We start from the raw sequence: 18,727 nt of genomic DNA on the forward strand, positions 1-18,727 counted from the left end.
TTGGGCCTTATTCCTGTCTTCTTCAAATCTTTCACTTGGCGCCGCCACCCGGCCAGTGTTAGGGAGTATTGGCATTACAAATTCTATTTCCATTTTCGCGATCATCGGCCGCGGCAAGCAGCCAAGCCGAACTTTCCAGCCGCCGGCCGGCCGCGCCGCCGGCGCAGCAGCTAGCAGTGAGCTGGGTGGGGGCTGTACCATACCGTGTAAATAACGCACGCTGCAGCTGCATGCACACACCTAGAAGCTCGCAGCTGCAGTGCAGTGCAAGCTGTCTCTCTCTGTTGTAGATCCTCTACTTGTATGTAAAAGTGCTAGGCCCTATTCTTAAAGTTACTCCTACATCATCATGTACCTGAAGTCATTGATTAGGCCTAGTATTCGAGATGAAAGGGTGTAACGTTCGCTGGACTACTTACTGCCAGGCCGTTCGTCAAAAAGCAAACGGAACTCTCGGTCTCCTTCGACGAACACTATCCCCATACCATGTTCCAAAGCTGTCAAAAACAGGGCATATCAAATGCTTGTTCGTCCGCAACTAGCCTAGAGTATCAGAGTATGGATCAGAGGTATGGAATCCATACCACACCAACACAGTAACAGGCCTTGAAAGCCTCGGAAGGAGTCCAAAAAGCAGCTGCTCGCTTCGTGCACCATGATTATTTAATTTATAGATGGGGTAAATTACTTCCTCTACCATTCTACAATTAATACTATTACAAAGTTGTAGTTATCCCCTGCTTGTTCACGAAATACGGGCAAATATCTACGGTCTGGTGCCATATTCCATGAGGCCTTCGGCCTCATGGGATATGGCACCAGACCATAGATATTTCCCGTATTTCGTAAGAACAAGCAGGGGGTAACGATTTTATCTTTTAGTATAAGTGCTAACCTTCTTCTCGCTGATTTCCCCTCGTGAATGATGTTGAAATCGCCGGCTGTCAGCCATGACCATGTTGATTTACGCCTACGTTTTGCGAGCTGATTACTGCATGCGATGCGCGCATACAAATACGTACACGTACACGCCATAAGATATACTACAGTGCAGTAGCCAGATAGATATAAGTTGCTGTTGTTTATCAAGCGTCTAGTGGTCTCAGGTTATGTGCGCAATACGCTTGAGGACCGCGCGCTGTCCATTTGTTTTGTACAGGATTAGCGCGCACTTTCCTATAAGCGTCTTTGGTACACGCGCAGCTGGCTGTGTAATACAGTCAGTATCATGACGTCATATCCAGGTAATACAGGATATATTAAGTGGTTGATTGACCAATGAGATTACAGAATTCATGATCACTAAAAGATAAAGCCCTTGTATCCAAACTGGGATGGGACACACTGCACACACGACGCCTCACAGCACAATGCACCATGTTCTACAAAGTCCAATAGTACAACGGTGTCAACATATCACTTCCGCCCTCCATCTTTCCAGCCCCTTACATTGGCAGACATGACCACCAGCTCAAATACATGATACCAGATGCCTCAATTGACCCATACAAATATTCCTTCTATCCACGTACTGTATGGATCTGGAACCACCTACCAAGCAACGCTGTCACTGCACCTACTGTTGACACCTTCCAGAAGGCTGCCCTACCAATCATCAGAAGGTTGCAGCCTCCCGTAGGGTCCAAAATGCTGTAAGCCTGGCAGCCTGATTTTTATTTGCACGCACATGACATCTTATTGTAAATATCTGTATAGAATAGCACTTTCAAGCACCGTCGGACAATGTTGTCGTCGCACATCCCATCCCAGTTTAGCTTCAACGAGTTGCTACAGGGATTATCATTTCAAGGTTCAAGACCTGCTATACTTGAGAAAGTACTGTCCTATTTTAGGCCTATTAAAATTGAATTAATTTCGCACTTCCCACTTGGCGTAACAAAAAAATACCAAAAAGAAAAAAAGAAAAAAAAGAGCACTTGACTTGCCTGTTTAAGAAGGCAGGGGAATAACCCTTCATGTGTTCTATACTGTATACTTTGTACCGGGTACTAGAACCCTCCAGTGTGATAATGTGCTGATATTGCTGCATTCACTCAGTCCACGCTCGGTAGACAACAGTAAACCCAGGGGCGCTCCGTCCCACAGAAATGCTATACTGTGGGATATGCAACCGGTAACTACTGTACATGAACACCCACATAGACGGAGACCAGAAATTTAATACAAGAAAGCCTGTGGAGAAGAGAATTGACCACCTCTTGAAAGCGCTGGAGGGAAGATTGAACCCGGCTTCAGATTCAGCATGGATGGTCATCTAGATCTCTAACCCCGGGGCGCTGTACGTATTGGGTCGCTGCTAATGCAGTTAGGTCATCTCCTTCCGTGATGATCCCAAAACAGGGTACTGAATATCTGAATGCAATGATGACATCTGAATGTAGCATTGGCAAAGTTTGATGCAATGTGTTCTCAGTACCCACAGCTGATTAAATTCCATCTTGTGGTCACTGCATGGTGCAACATGGTCATCCATTCTCTCTATCCATGCAGGGAATATTCAAATGGCAGATGGGCATTGCGGCTCAGAGTGTTGACAAGTTGGCCTTCATTTGTGATCAGACCTTTTTTTTTTTTAATTCTTGGTCCTTTCGATCTTGTCAGTGGCACAGACAGTTTTCAAAGGCTAACTTAATGCCAAACAAAAATTTGTTTTGTACAAAGATAGACTATTTCTGCAAGTTTTGTGTAATTGTCACTTTAAGGATGTTATCATGCTTTACCTTACCTCTTAATGAAAAGTAGTGAGTTGCTACTGTTATGATATGTTGGTATCCTTTATGCTGATTGATTGAACTTAACCCGTTGAGGACGAGTCCCGAGTATACTCGGGCAGGGGTCTATGGGAAATGCATGTTGTAGCAAAATTAAACCGTCCTCAACGGGTTAAATACCAACCAAGTGCAGGTACTGGTACTTGCACTTTTTATGCAATACATTAAGAGTGACTTTTGCTTATTCAATTACTTTGGTATACATGGGCTGAGCAGATTCAACTATCTTACTGGAAAATGTCCTGGAAATTCCACTGGAATCCTCACAAGACTGCAAGTTAGCAAAGCACTAATCGGTAAGTTAGGGTTCATGGACCTACCTTATACTGTATACGTCAAATATTTCGTAAGGTTTTTATTTTCGCAAATTGCGCGAGTCAGCTGCTATTCGCAAAATTAAAAACATGCAAAAATATTGACTCTAGTGCCGATATGAATGTGATGTACGCGTATACATTTCTCCCTTCATTACAGGACTCCACGATCGCGAATTTAACCATTCGCGAAATTGTCGGGAAGTCCCGTTTTGCGAAAATTTAGACTCGCGAAATATATGGCGTATACAGTAGTTCAATTTAAAATGGAATTATTGTCCTTTGGAGTGAAGAGTGCCCTTCCCCCTGCTAATGCTGCAAATTTGTCAATGAATGACGAAACTAAGTTTCTAGACCATGTATGTATCATTATCATTGCACCTGCCCTTAAATGTTCTTAGTTTTATTTTATTTTATAATGATTGCTTTAATACTTAAAGCCCTGACTTTCGACTATCCATCCAGCTTCAATGTAATTTATATGATTTATTGAATGTGATCTATATTGACGTCTATTTGATTTTACTTTCAGACCATGCCAAAAGTGACTTATTCGGAGGCGTCCCTAAAGGATGCAATAAACAGGGTACGACTGGGTGAGTTGTCGCAAAGACAGGCGTCGATCCAATTCTCCATTCCCAGGAGCACCCTGCACGACAAGCTGTCTGGTCGCCGGCCCGAGGGTGTCAACAAGCCAGGCCCCTCACCTCGCCGAACAAAGCCCAAGGCTAAAGAGGCCCGTGTAGCCAAGAAATGGGCAGTGCAGCTGTCAGCAAAAAAGTATGTCTGCAACAAAGAGCCATCAAGAAAAGAGAATGACTGCAGCAAACGGCAGACTGTAAAGGTGAATAAGAATACCTCTGTATTCCCTGTTTTGAAAAATGGGCAAGAACATGAGTGCATTTTATATAACGACTGAAGAGATCCTTGTCATTTGATTAGTTGCTTGACGTTGATTACTCGGCCCATTTTACTATAAAGTCATCATCCGTGCAATCGTGGTTCCATTCACCGTGCAATTTTGGATCCATACGATTTGCTCCATTGCACGCTCACTGTGCTCACTGAGAGCCCGGCACACTATGCTTGCATACGTAGGTGTTGCAGTGTATGTATGCGACAGCGCGCTACCTGTAATAGCGTAAAGCACTCAGTGAGCACTCTCGCGATCTCAGATTCTCACTTATTTCTAAATTAGTAAAATATGAAAGGACAAGGATATCTTTCAGGCGATATATAAAACAAATAATAAATGTTTTTAATCCGTGCAATGGACAGAATATTTCATTCAGTGAAAGATGAAATGTTTGATCCATTCAGCTAGGCTGCGCCTCGTTGAATGGATCATTTCATCTTTCACCTCATGAAATTTTCTGTCCATTGCACTCGTAAACATTCATTATTTGTATAATGAATGTTCCATCTAAATATTGACACAGATTTAGAAAAGAAAACACAAAAAAACTTCTAGATCACATTTTGAAAAGAGAGAGACGTCCAAATATTAATTTCCAATGTATTGATATCTGCGTAAATCCATGGCAAGTGATTTATAGCAATTTCTGTTTTATTTCAGACTGTACCGAATATAACTTATTCAGAGGCGTCACTGGAGAATGCAATGAAGAAGGTGCGACAGGGTGAGATGTCGCAGAGACAGGCGTCGATCCAATTCTCGATTCCCAGAAGCACCCTGTATGACAAGCTGTCTGGTCGCCGTCCCGAGGGTGTCAACAAGCGAGGCCCCTTGCCTTTCCTCACCAAGGCTGAAGAGGCTCGCATCGCCAAATGGGCGGTTCAGATGTCAAGAATAGGGTACTGCCGCAACAAACAGCAGATTCTTAAGGTGCATACAATTATATCGATATGCTGCCTGTTTTGAACGATCTATGCATTTATCATAGTAAATAATGAATTGTGAAAGGAGATGAATATATACAATGTAGTTGAATTAAGTGAAGAGAAATAATAAGTTTTTGAGATTTACAATAGTTTGCATTTTGCTTCTTTTCAAGAGAGAATTTGTTTTTGTTACTTACATTATCTAAACATATTCTGTCCACTTTTAAGAATGAAAAAAAAGGGGGTTATAACTATGTTACAAGAACATCAATATTTTTCTGTTATTTTCACTACATTCTTTGCTTGTTTTTCTTTCTCAAGATGGTCCAGGACATCATCAGGAGTGAGGGACGAAAGACTCCCTTTAAGGATCATAAGCCAGGCAACAACTGGTACAAGAGGTTCATGGCCCGTAATCCGATGCTGTCCATGATAATGACAAAGGGCTGCGGTGTGAGAAGGGCTGTCTCAACATCCAATACACTTCATGATTGGTATCAGGGTCTTTATGTGTATCTGAAAAGCGAGAACAGCGCAAGCATTCTGGACTGTGCAGATCGCATCTGGAATGTGGGTGAGAGCAGCTTTCAGATCAGTCCAAGGAGTGACCGAGCGTCGAACTCGAAGGCGTCAGAGTCCGTCGACGCATTCACGAAAGGAACAAAGACCATGCTAACGATGCTGGAGGCAGCATCGGCCTCAGGCAAATACGTTCCTCCTTTCATCGTTTACCCAGGGCAGCGAATGTCCCGAAAGTGGAAACTTCCGGAGGAAGCACCGGACAGTTGGTTCTACGGTGTGAGCAAGACGGGAAGCATAAACAGCGAGCTGTTCTTCTCCTGGATGTGCAACCACTTCCATCCATTCCTGCGTAGCGTGGGAACCAACTTTCCGGTGCTCCTTCTCATCGATGGCCACTCAACCCACGTTGATCATCATGTGAGTGAGTTCTGTGCCGAGAACGGTATCATCCTGTACGGACTTCTGACTCACTCATCACACGTCAGGCATCCTCTTGATACAGTATTCGATCCCCTGAGGAAATTGTACAACAAAGCCAAGGCCGCATGGAAAGATAAACATCTGGGGAAGTGTCCCAACAGAGCGGTCTTTGCAAGTATCTTTGCTAAGGCCTGGGCGGAAATGAAGCCGGAGTATGCTCGGGCAGGATTCAGAGATGCAGGAATCTTTCCCTTCACCGGAGAGCGTGACCCAGATGATACTGCAGCATCCCAGCTCTTCAAAGCCACTCCTGCGGTTAGCACATCGTCTACTGCATCTGCAGCAGTCTTATCTTCTACCCCTCCTCGGACACCTTCACCCGCATCCAGTTCGGATCTTTCATCGTCAGATTCGGAGAGCACAGAGAGTTCTTCAGACTCCTCACCCAGCTCATCGCATGCCTCTCCCAACCCACGCAGACAGCCAGTTGGAGCGCCAAGGCTGGATGACCATGTTGGACCTCACCTCAACAAACACCAGGTGCACCCAAAGGGGACAAGGGTACAGAAGATCAGGAAGGCGGTGCCGCAAGCGATTTTGGGGGTGGGGAAGAGGGCATACCAGGAGAGGAAGAGAGAGGAGGAGGACGCCCGAGAGAAACGGAGGAAAAGGCGCATGAAAGAGAGGAGAGCGAGCAAAGCAGAGGAGAAGAAAAAGAGTGAAGAAAAGGCATCTGGAAAAAGAAAGGCGAAGCGAGCCCGCACTGACGTGATTCCTGAAGGCCAATGTGGCGAGGACAATGGAGACTTTGGTGAAGCTGATGCTGAATGGGAGGGGGACAGCCACAGCAGACCGTGGATCGACGTAGTCGGCTTCTCAGAACTTGCCGGCATGACGGTGAAGGAGATACAGGAAGTAGATTTTATGCCTCATTTCTGTAACAAATATGAAATGCCCCCTCCTTTTGATACCCACCTCCTTCCCTCATTGGCTCCCTGCCTTTGACTATTAACCTACCCCTACTACTGTATGCGTCATGTTTTGATAGCGAGTCAAATTTCTCGCAATTCAGGACTTTCAGGCAATTTTGCGAGTGGTTCAATTCCCGATTTTGGAGTCCAGTCCTGAACAGAGAAATATATGCGTGCACCTCATATTCATGTCCTGATCAGAGTTGATATTTTTGTGCTTTTAAACTCGCAAATAGCACCCGACCTGTGAAATTTGCGAAGTGAAAACCTGGCAAGATATTTAGCATACACAGTATTTAGTCCCTGCTTTGTTTTATGTTTCTGCTCTCTTCCTAGACTGTGCATGTTGTGCTTAGGCTGTGATGTGGGTTTACTTACCCTGCATGTTTGTCATTTTGCCTCTGAAAAAGAATCTGCTATGATCAAAAGCTCAGGTCCCATTTGACTCCATTTTCGCCAGTGGCTTGCCAATATTGGATTTTGTATGAAGCAGTGTTAAACAGCTTTTATTGACACTAAATATTAAATACTTCAAAAATATTATTTCACTCACTTAAGCCTCATTTGCTGTTTTGTTCTGTGTTGTTTTTGTTTTTGTTTTACCTATAAGTTTAAGTGATTTTGGTCATTTTTTTTTCAAGTTTCAAATGTATTTGTTCATATTTTTACGTAGCAATTTAATGTTTTAGAATGTTTCATCCAGAGGTTTAAGATTTTGTTTTGTTTTTCTTTTCTTTTTCTTTTTTGTTTTGAAGGTTGATTACTCCACAGGGTTGTAATTCTGCAAGGTTGTCAGGAACTTCACCTAGGTTCTTAATTTGAAACAAGTACACTTATGTTGCATTGCATTTTTCAAAACTGTGCACCCTGTGATAACATTCAGATTTTAAGAAAGAACCCTATTTCACTTTCAGAATTAAGACACTTTTGCATATCTTTAAGTGTCTGTATGGAATGACAAGCTCTCTGGATAGCGACTATGCAGATTAATGAACCATTACGTTTTTCATGCCAATGTACAATGTCTCAGTTATTTATTTTCTTTGTCTTACAGTGTTTTATTTCCTCTACTCAAAAAATGCATCCACCCAAGTGACACCCTCGTTACCGTACCTTTAATGTGCCATGCTATAAACACCCCACACGCAAACTTTTTACCTACAGGACCCATCAAAGCAGTGTCGTCACCATGTCCAGCCCGTCGAGTGCTGCAAAGTCATACAATGTTCTCAATCCGATCCAGTCTGCTCTTGAGCTAGCGGTCGACCTGCAGAAATATATTTTGAGGTTTGTTCTGAAGAGAAAATCCACCACTCTGAAATTAGAACTTTTCGCATGCATGAACTTCTAATGAGTTTTGCGAGGAGCCAGGATTCGTGAAATAAAAGTACTTTATGCAAAAGTTTTTGTCCATACACTTATAAAGTGAGTACAAGTGGCAATTCATGAAAATTTCACACTGCAAAAAAAAAAAAAAAAAAAAAGGCGGTCAGCTCCAGTACACAGAAATTTTGTGCCAAGAATATTTCTGGTTTACATTAGGTTTCTATAGATTGCTTTTACTGAAACTTGTGTGATGAACCCATTGACTGAATTTTTAAATTTTTGTGTATGTAGATATAGACCCAGAAGTGCTTTGTCATCCTGTCTTTATGATGTGTCATCTGGAAAAATAAATAGATCTAACTTTTAAGTTTGATAGAAACAAAAATGCTACACGTCATGACATGACCTCAAGGGACCTGTGTTCTCCAAAGTCATCCAAAAATGATGTAGGAATATCGTTTGATAGAGTGTTTCGTTTTTTCTTTTTTCAGCTATTATTATTTTCCAAATACCAGAGAGACTCTACACAAAAAGCATGATATACACGTACTTACTCCTTGTTCTTGTACGTCATTCTGTTGTAAACTCATACCTAAAAAATTGGCTGAAATTCACCACACACTTTGATACAGGAGCCCCCAGCCTCCTGTAGGCTACAGTAGTGATGACTGTTTAAAGGCAGCTTTTACACCAAAGTGATTCAAAGGGCTGTTGTTCTAACAAAGCTATCCTGGAAGATAGCATCATATGTGTAGCATACATTGCACAGAGCAGATGTCACCAAGATACACTGTAGTAGAACTGCCTTGCCAAGCTATAAAAATTCAGATATTGACCAGTTGAGAACGGAGCGAGTTTGCTACAACACGCATTTCCCGTAGACACCTGCCCGAGTATACTCCGGACTAGTCTTCAACGGGTTAATGTACATGATGTGTACATGATGTGTAACACCGATGTGTTGGCTCAGTGAGTAGAGCGGCTGCCCTCACAATCGGGAGGTCGTGGGTTCAAACCCCGGCCGCGTCATACCAAAAGACGTTAAAAGATGGGAGTTGCTGCTACCTTGTTTGCCGTTCAACAGTTGAAAAAGGTTAGAGCAACGTCGATCTGGCGCTGCTCAGTGGCTGCCGGGCCCACGATCAATTGGGCAAAAAGAATTTCCATTCTTGGACAATAAAATTTGGAGTTTATATCCAAAACAATCATTATGATGGATAGACATCCAGATAAACTACATCATATTATTTCAGCAAATGAAGGCATGATACACTGTAGTCTAAAAACATTCAAAGACAAAACACCTGCCTTACATTCCCTCTATCTTTCTTTCTTTCTCCACCATAGATTGAAGGCTATGTTTATGTCCGAAGATGGCTTGGAGGTGGATTACACCCGACTCAAGTACAGCGACCTCTTCACAAACTTCCAAGGCAAGACCAGAGAGCTTCAGGCCATTAACCTTCGACCCCTGACCTCTGACCAGAGAAAGGCATTCTTCATCAGTATCCTTGCATGCAACTCTACACCAAGAGAATGGAAATTGTAGAGGGGATTCAAACCTTTACCTTTCCAGGCACTGGCAGTCAGCATTGTATAACTTGTCAAGCTTATCATATAAAGCCATTCAGTAATCCATCCAATGTTGACCTGCAGGTATAAACCATTGTAGATGTTAAGTTAGCAAGCCCACTCAAGTGTACATTGTAGTTGTACAAACGTGTGTGTCTCAGTCCACTGGGAAGGCCATTCTGACCTCATAGGGATTAGGGATGTTTGTTAATCTGTACAGGCCAGGACTGGCGCTACGTTTTTAGCCCGTTGGAAGATGGGCTAATAGACACCTGCCCGATTATACTTGGGACTTGTCTTCAACGGGTTAAAATGAGGGCACACAGTTTTTGGGAACAGGGATATTGAGTCATTTTAAGGGTGGAAGGAGGGAGGGTAGACATTTTGGATGGCAGTTAATCGTGTCTCAAACTCGGCTGTAAAGCAAAATAAAATAAGGGTCTTTCTGGTGCCATTTCAAGGGTTAATTTCTATTCTACCTAGCATGTAATTGTTTTGCCGTAAGCATCAGGCTAATGCTCAGACTGAACAAAAAATTGCCATTTCAAAATTATAAAACAAGTAAATGTATTGTACATGGAATAAAAAACAGGGGCCGCAGAGCACTCCACACCCCCGTGCCCTGGCCCCTGCAAATGGGGTTCACAAAGCTGTGTATCCATTCTTGCCCAGTTTGTCACCTACATGTGTATTTTTGCTTTCATTTCATTTGAATGTTTAATTTCCAATTGTTGTCGACTGTTTTGCTTTATTGTTCTCCCTTCTTTTTTGCTATGATATGTTAGGCTTTGGTGTCCATTAGTGAAACTGTTTGGTATCCCAAACACAGTACTCTAGTACCCCACTTATATGTACTGTGAGCAGGTTTAATTACTACAGCCAAGGCTCCTTGAGACAGCTATAGCAGGCTCTGAATTAAACCAGCCCCTGTAGGTGGTTTCCAAACCTGACCAGGTCGGATCTCCTTTTTTTAATTCAGTCTGTTTATACTGAGCTGAAAGGCTGCTTGAGGCTGCTATAGGAAGCTTCAGAATCCCCTTTTTACTTCGTATAAATGGTGCATTAAAGGTTCTGTTTACCTTTGGGAGCAGTAACTCAAAAAATGTTCAAGATATCACATTTGATGCGTATATATGTGAAGGTCTGTTTGTATCACGAAACACCCTACCATGCAAATTTTCACAATAAAGTTTAAAATATAACTATGGAGATATCTGTATTTTTTCTCATTAAACCATAACTGCAGACGGTTTAGTCTGGAAAAAATTTTTGTTATAGCTATTGTTCACATTTTGTGTATTTCATAACATCAATTATATGGATTCATTTTTTTTTACAGCGGTTGTTTCTATCCCTAACTCGCATTTCAGAACTATGTTTAAAGCACTAATGCTGGATTTTTGTTTCATCTGCACATGGTAAATTATGCCTTTAATGTCAGTTATTGGCATTGAGCACTTGATAGAGGTGAATCCTTAGCTGAGAAACAACCCCCTCGCAGATGTGTACAATGCACTGACCGTCCATGCCCTGGCCGTCAGAGAAAAGCTTCCCTCCTCAGTCCTGGAGATAGAGAACTTCTGGCAGACCAGTGCTTACATCATCGCAGGCCATGCATATTCATTAGATGACATTGAGCACGGCATACTGAGGAGTAAGTCTATTCAGAGTTTCTTTTCTTATACTGTATACGCCATATATTTCACGAGTCTAGATTTTCGCGAATCGGGAATTCCCAACGATTTTGCAAGTGGTTAGATTTGCGATCAAGGAGTCCTGCAGGCCCTACTGAATGGAAAATGGTCATGCTTATGTCACATCCACATCTGGATCAGAGTCAATATTTTCACGTGTTTTTAATTTCGCGAATGGCACCTGATTCATGAAATTTGCGAAAATAAAAACCTGGCGAAATATTCGGCGTATACAGTATTTTGTGTTTGTCATTCTGAAGTAACAGTAGCCACTGATGTCCAGAATTAACAAGTTCGAAATTTCCGTTGCTAGACATTTGGAATTGGTGAAATTTCTTATACCCCCGCCACACGTAGTGTGAAAGGGGTATATAGGAATCACCGTGATGTTGGTCAGGCGGGCGGTCGGGTGGTCGGTTAGACGGTCTGTTGCAAGACACCAATGTGTTAGTTTAAGGAAAATTTGTTGCCATGGTAACCACTCATTTTTGTATCAAAATAAACTATTCAAGCTATGAAAGTCAAATTTGGTGTGTATGATGGTCTGTAAGTGTAGTTATGCAAAATGTCCCTTGTGTTTGTATCAGACAATGCATTGCCATGGTAACCACACTTTTTACCCAAACCTTGTGGAATTCGGTGTCAACTCAGTAATTGTACAGTAAACTAAAATTATTCTGTTTCCAATTCGACAAGTGCACAAACTTGGTATGAACGTCATTGCCCTCTTGACATCACATACTATAAAGCGACACTAGGGGCGGTAGTATTAATCACTTTCAGTGATAATTCTAGTTTCATCAAAGCAAACCTTAAATCACACCACAGACGGGTGGTATGAATACTGTATAATGGTATTTTCCATAGGATGAACTATTGGTACGCAATGGTAGATTTATAAACTTTTGCTGCACCCTTATACAGTTGTATACGTGTAGGTTGATTCATGGAAGGAATTTGAAGTCAGAATAAAATATCGTTATCATATTGGCTATTTTGTGCAGCCATGTGCACAGTGACTTTGAACACCAAATCTCTGTACTTCCTCTTGGAACGGCTGGCAGCAAAAAGTCACTTCGTCCCCCTTTTTTTCTTTTTTTTTTCTTCAAGATAATACTGTTGTCAAATGTAGAGCTCATAATCCTTTGAATGCTGGTACTGTTGAAAATTAGTGTAAGCTAATCACTTTATCATAGCTTTTCCTTACTACAGGCAGGTAGTGTTTGTGCTTGCTTTGCCATGTATTATTCATTTACCCCTTTTCATGAAAATAAATTACCATTGAATATGACAAAAAAAAGAAATAAAAACCACAAGAAGATTTATCAGAACAAAAGAAAATGATATTGATAATGATAATGATAGTAATGGTAAAAGCATTAACAAAAACAGTGATATCATTTGTGTTACTTCTATAGTATTAGTTTTGATAATGATAACAAAATGATAATTATCAGTGGTAATTGCTTTGTTTTTGTTTTTGTGTTTGTTTTTGTTTTGTTTTTTGCTTTCTGAAAGCAAGCTGATGATGTGGTTTGAAGCAGCTTGCCTGTTATCTACTTTTATTTACCTTCACTGAATTCTAGGGATGAATTCTCCACTTCCGAGAGATGTTCTCGATTATTGTCCCACAGTTGCCATATCATGTCAGTGATTGTATTTGAGCAGAATGCTATCAGATGGATTCACTGCTGATTGGTTTCTTGTGGGTCCCTGTCCCCAATGTTGTCCACCCTTTAGAAAACAGGCCACACCCCTCTACAAAGAAGTGTTGTTTCCAGGACGACGACCCCAGGTTGACCTTTGCCGTGGATGACTTGGATGCACGTATCCACTTTGCACTCAACTGTGGTGCTCAGGTATGACATTTCACGATAACCACCTGATGCAAAATATTGATGTGGATTTTGATTATATCACATGATTAGGAAGTAAGATAACTTGGTAACTCTCTCTGCGTAACCAGGTACATTGCTGTAAACTTGCAAAGTTTTTTTTTTTTTTCATTAATTGGCATTTATTGATCTATCCTAACTTGCCCAAGTGGTGGATTAGCTAGCCCATTCGGGTAGAAATGTGCCCCAGTCCAGACAGGAGATCGAAGTAACAAAATAGAGATTTGTAGGGATTATTATCCGTATATTATTATAGAGATTAACTCTGAAAATCAAGAGCAAATTTGTAGGAAAAAAAAAAACAAAAAAACCACAGCACCAAAGCACAAAAGTGGTTTTGTGACTTGATGGGGTTTTAGGCACCCAAAATGGGACCTCAGGATTAAGAGTCTGTAGGCTTACTAATATCCAATGAGCCTCATCCTCTTGGGCATCATTCTGAAAAACAAGATTTCTTAACCCTATTTTAACTGGGGGGGGGGGTCAAATTGACCACCCCTCGACACCTCACGCCACGATTCCGCAACGCGCAAAGATTTCGCCGCGTCGTTTCATGACTTTTTTCATTGAAGTCTCCTGCATATTTTGAGACCAAATTTGCGACGTCCAGGTACACCGTTCTGAAGTTACGCAATGTTTTGCATATGCATGTCATCCCGAAAACAGCTCAAATTCATGATTCTTTGTGCAAATCCAATGCAAATTGTGGGGGGGGGGGGGTTTGTTTAATTGATATGAATTAGATTAATTCAACTTTTGAACATTGAAATTAATCAATTCTAATGTAGATTAGCTTGAAAAAGTGCCTGCAACAAATTTTGGCAAAAAAAAAATAGAAAACAAATGGTCGAAAAAAAAGAAATTAACAAAACAATAAAAAACAAAAGAAACTGATTTTGATTGCACTATTTTTTTACAAGAAAATTGTTTGATGTGTCTTGAGGAACTCTGACACAAAAATTTAGCAATCCTTCATTCTTTTTGATGGAGTTATAGGTGAAAATATGATTTCATGCATAAATTTGCATAATTGATTTATAAAAAAATGTAAAATCAACATTTTTCTATTGTATAACCATGTAATCTTGTAATTGATGTCCAGCTCTATGTTCAGGCAAAATTTTGCGGCGATCACATGATCGGCGGCCAAATTGACCCCCCCCCCCCCCCCTCCCGGAAAAAACTTGGTCTCAAATAGCCCAACAGGTAAAATAGGGTTAAGTGATAAATTATGAAATGATGCGTTCATTTTTTGGTGAACCCAATATTCTGTTTCCTTCCCTTGCAGTCCTGTCCACCCATCAATGTGTACACCGAGAAGAACCTAGAGAAGGCACTAGACATGGCATCCAGGAATTACCTGGACCAGGAGGTCGAGGTGGATACAGATGCTATGGAGGTGAGATGAGTGTTATTAAAAGTGGATGAAATGATGATGATAATGATGGTGATGATGATGGTGATGATGGTGATGATGATGATGATGATGATGATGATGATGTTGATGGTGATGATGGTGATGATGGTGATGATGGTGATGATGATGATGATGATGATGATGATGTTGATGGTGATGATGGTGATGATGGTGATGATGATGGTGATGATGGTGATGATGGTGATGATATTGATGATGATGATGGTGATGATGATGATGGTGATGATGATGATGGTGATGATGGTGATGATGATGATGGTGATGATATTGATGATGATGATGGTGATGATGATGGTGATGATGATGATGTTGATGATGGTGATGATGGTGATGGTGATGATGGTGATGATGGTGATGGTGATGATGATATTGATGATGATGATGGTGATGATGATGATGGTGATGATGATGATGTTGATGATGATGATGGTGATGATGGTGATGATGATGATGGTGATGATGGTGATGGTGATGATGATATTGATGATGATGATGATGGTGATGATGATGATGGTGATGATGATGATGTTGATGATGATGATGATGGTGATGATGATGATGTTGATGATGATGATGATGGTGATGATGATGATGGTGATGATGGTGATGATGATGATGATGATGATGGTGATGATTGTGATTGCATGTTCTTCTGAAAGTAATTATTACTGTCGGAGCTTTAAAAGCAATACAGTAGTGGCCTGTTAATGCTAAAAGGGAGTAAATCTCAAAAGTGGCATATCTGGTAAATGAGTGACGTACAATATCATTCACTCTGACATTAGTGCAAATGTAGTATTAATTGACCCACATACACATACCTCTCAGCAAGTTGTGTATTTTTGCTTCGAGCTTGGAATCCGGACGTTAGTGAAGTTTTTGCAACTAAAAACAAAATTTTAGAGGATACATACAAGAAAGAAGAAGGAGAAAAAGAAAACAGAATGAGAAAAATCACGAGTATGATTGAACAAGATGGGAATATTATGGTAACTGAATTGCACAATGGGTAATCATGCCACAAACTGAAATACACAGAGTTCAACTTGATAATAGTAAACTGTACTTTAAATTTTAGTAACAGTAATTTTAGTAGCAGTCGGAAAAAGTGCAATCTGTATCTTCATTACCATTGTTATTGTTGCTATTTCTGTATTCTAATCCTTTATTAATTACCAAAATCATTGTTACCATCATCATCATCATCATTATCATCATCATCATTATCACAGATCAAGCTGCCTGCCCTCCTGAAGTGGTATGGATCAGACGCTGCAGAGACTCAGCTGGAAGTGGTGAGGTGAGTTGGCCAATATTTCTCCTATCATCTCAACCTTCTTCATCACAAAACTTTCTCTCTCTGCCACAAAAGTTCAAACCTTCTCGTACTGTCGCTGTGTCTCCCCTTGGAATTCTCTCCTTTCTTTTCTTTTTTTTTTCTACTGCTCAAGATTTACTGGAGAACCAGAAATTTTTGTGTGTATTTTCATAGTTTCGCAACTTTCGGTAGGGCCAAGATTCGCGAAAATATAATGTACGCTAAAGTTCTTGTCTACACTGTTTCCATCGAATGACAGTTACAATTCACAAAATTTCATGCGAAGCGAAAAAGGCCATCGGCTCCAATTTGCAAAAATTTCAGACCATGAATATTTCTGATTTTACAGTAGCTTCCTCCTGCCTAACCTGAAACTGAAGTCATCAAAATTTGTTGATCAATAAGGCTGAGATAGCACTAGGGAACGTCTCTTACCCTAGAGCTGAAGCTGGACCCAGGAAAGGACATCCTGCTCCTAATGTGTGCTACTGTAGATGCACACATGCAATATTGTGTACATTTAGTCTCCAGTTTGCAAGGGAGTTCAGGTACACATAGGGGGGATCTCAAGTTTAGGAGATGTTTGGGGCTGGAGTCACTGCACCATGCTGCATTCTCAGAAAACCTTGTCCACCGACACGCCTGAAAGGCCCCCTGAAATCCAAATGCATGTTGATTTGTGTTGATTTATGAATGATACCCTCAACATCACTTTTGCGATGAAACGAATATCTAGAAACATTCCATACATTTTTAACAATTTTTCTTCTATTTTTCTTCAGATTACTTGAGAATGCCTACAAAAAAATCCTTCCAAACCAATATTCCTCTTCTGACCTCATCTGTCAATCATTGCTAAAGTACTTCAATGTTTAACAAAAGACATTGGAATGCACCTTCCCCTCGACTCAGCATAACTTGCATGTTCCCTTGCCATGTCTTTTGCTAGTCACACTGATAACACTGAAACATGCAAGTGACGATGATATCATAGAATTAACTGTCAACAAAAAGCTATTGCATAACTCTCTTTTAATCCATATCTTTTCACACTGGACTTTGTATGGAGCATTGCATTTTGACACCATAGTGAGCAGCCCAACTTACTTTCAGATCACTTTTTTAAGGTTTTGATTGAATGTTATTCAAATAGTGTTGCATTTGATATTATTTGAATGGGTTTATGCTACTTTAAAATACGCTTCACATTCCCAACAGGAACAACGTCACTTTCTTTTGTTTAAATACGTAACTATGTATTTGCTGTTTTACCACTTTGTAGACATTCAACCCCATTCAAAAAGGATCATAGGTTTTTAAGACTCCCCTTTTTGGAGCAACTGTAAAAGTAATCACTCTTTCTGTTTTGTTTTGTTTTGTCTTTCTTTTCCATATCGTCGCTAGGGCGACAAGACCTCGTATAAGAAATGTTGGTGAAAATAACTTTTTGGATTAATGGTCAGATGATCAGTTACGTGATGTCCTATCCAAGTCCTAGCTGTCTTACTCCAAAAATGAAGCCACCACTGCATGTCAGAGGAAAGGATTCCCCATTTCATACAGTGCTTTGGTTGCCATGGTTTTTTTTTTTGTTCTCTGAACATTTGATTTGACATTTTGTAGACACGAGGTCTTGTCGCTCTAGCGACGATATGCATTATGATCAGGATTTTATTGGCACGTTGTATTGAGATGTCAGCTGTTCAGGCAAAAATCCAGAATTTAGGCCTTGGTAGTATCAAATTTCAGGCCCCTTTGCTTTAATACAAAGATATGATGTACAACTGTAGCTTTGTGTAGATATAGGCTGTATTTCAGGCCTTTTCATTCTAAATGGTATCCAAGGATATTGCTGATAATGTGACTTTCCTGTGTTTAATGCTGGACATCATCAATCTCCACAGGTGGACAGTTCCATATCTCAGCCAGGAAAAGGCACAGCAGGTACGAGACCTTCTAGGGACGAATGTCGCTACGGGTAACATGACCATCACGTTCAAACCCTACAGATGGGCCATCAACTCGGTCGACGCGAGCCGAGCGAATCGCAGCGGTGCAACTTAAAGTGCATAGGATCCAACGGGGGAGCGTACAAAGAGTTGATAAGTAAAGTCAGCAAAGTTGCTGATACACCACAAATTTTCTGGCTGTGGCAATATAAGGAGACTTATGAGCTTCAGATATATTCCTTTATTTTAATAGCTATTGGGTATGTGACTTTTTTTTTTTTTTTTACTTTATCCATCTCAGGCAATATTACTCATTCTTCTTCTTTTCTCCTTTTTTTTTGGTGTTTTTTTACTTTTTCCTTCTTTTTTCTTCTTTCTTCTTCATCCTTCAGTGGATGAATCTTTCTTTTTCAATCTTGATGATTTTTTAGAGATATTTTCTATTGCAAGAAAAATAAGTGAATACAGGTAGCTGGTAAGGCTACCATGGTGCTTTCGTGCAAAACTTCTTTGCTTGTGTGAAAGACAGGGACCCCCCTATTTTAAAAGTAAACACCCGAATCGCGTAGTAAGATAGTCCGGTTCTTGATGAGCCACAGCTGTATCATTGCATTGTTTTGCCTCATCAGTGAAAAACAAGAATGAATAACCAGAAAAACATCCATAATCTGGAC

General features: G+C 40.8%; 1 protein-coding gene across 1 annotated transcript; it reads left to right on the top strand.

The window, feature by feature from the left end:
* The first annotated feature begins 3,641 nt into the window (after positions 1-3,641).
* LOC140246738 (uncharacterized) lies at positions 3,642-18,377 on the top strand. The gene is made up of 11 exons (XM_072326077.1): positions 3,642-3,950; positions 4,683-4,952; positions 5,270-6,805; positions 7,218-7,225; positions 8,026-8,148; positions 9,535-9,692; positions 11,261-11,413; positions 13,194-13,312; positions 14,637-14,747; positions 16,019-16,086; positions 18,009-18,377. Exons 1-11 carry the CDS (start codon positions 3,642-3,644, stop codon positions 18,166-18,168), a joined length of 3,015 nt encoding a protein of 1,004 aa, XP_072182178.1. The 3' UTR covers positions 18,169-18,377.
* Positions 18,378-18,727: the final 350 nt, after the last annotated feature.

This window comes from Diadema setosum, chromosome 3 (assembly GCF_964275005.1).
Source record: "Diadema setosum chromosome 3, eeDiaSeto1, whole genome shotgun sequence".
NCBI lineage: Eukaryota > Metazoa > Echinodermata > Echinoidea > Diadematoida > Diadematidae > Diadema > Diadema setosum.

What these genes read in the sequence shown, in the direction of transcription:
- LOC140246738 (XM_072326077.1), top strand. Translation starts at nt 3,642, where the DNA reads ATGCCAAAAGTGACTTATTCGGAGGCGTCCCTAAAGGATGCAATAAAC. An exon ending in CACTCAACTGTGGTGCTCAG is followed by an intron (nt 13,313 to 14,636) that starts GTATGACATTTC and finishes CTTCCCTTGCAG; the next exon opens with TCCTGTCCACCCATCAATGT. An exon ending in TGGATACAGATGCTATGGAG is followed by an intron (nt 14,748 to 16,018) that starts GTGAGATGAGTG and finishes TCATTATCACAG; the next exon opens with ATCAAGCTGCCTGCCCTCCT.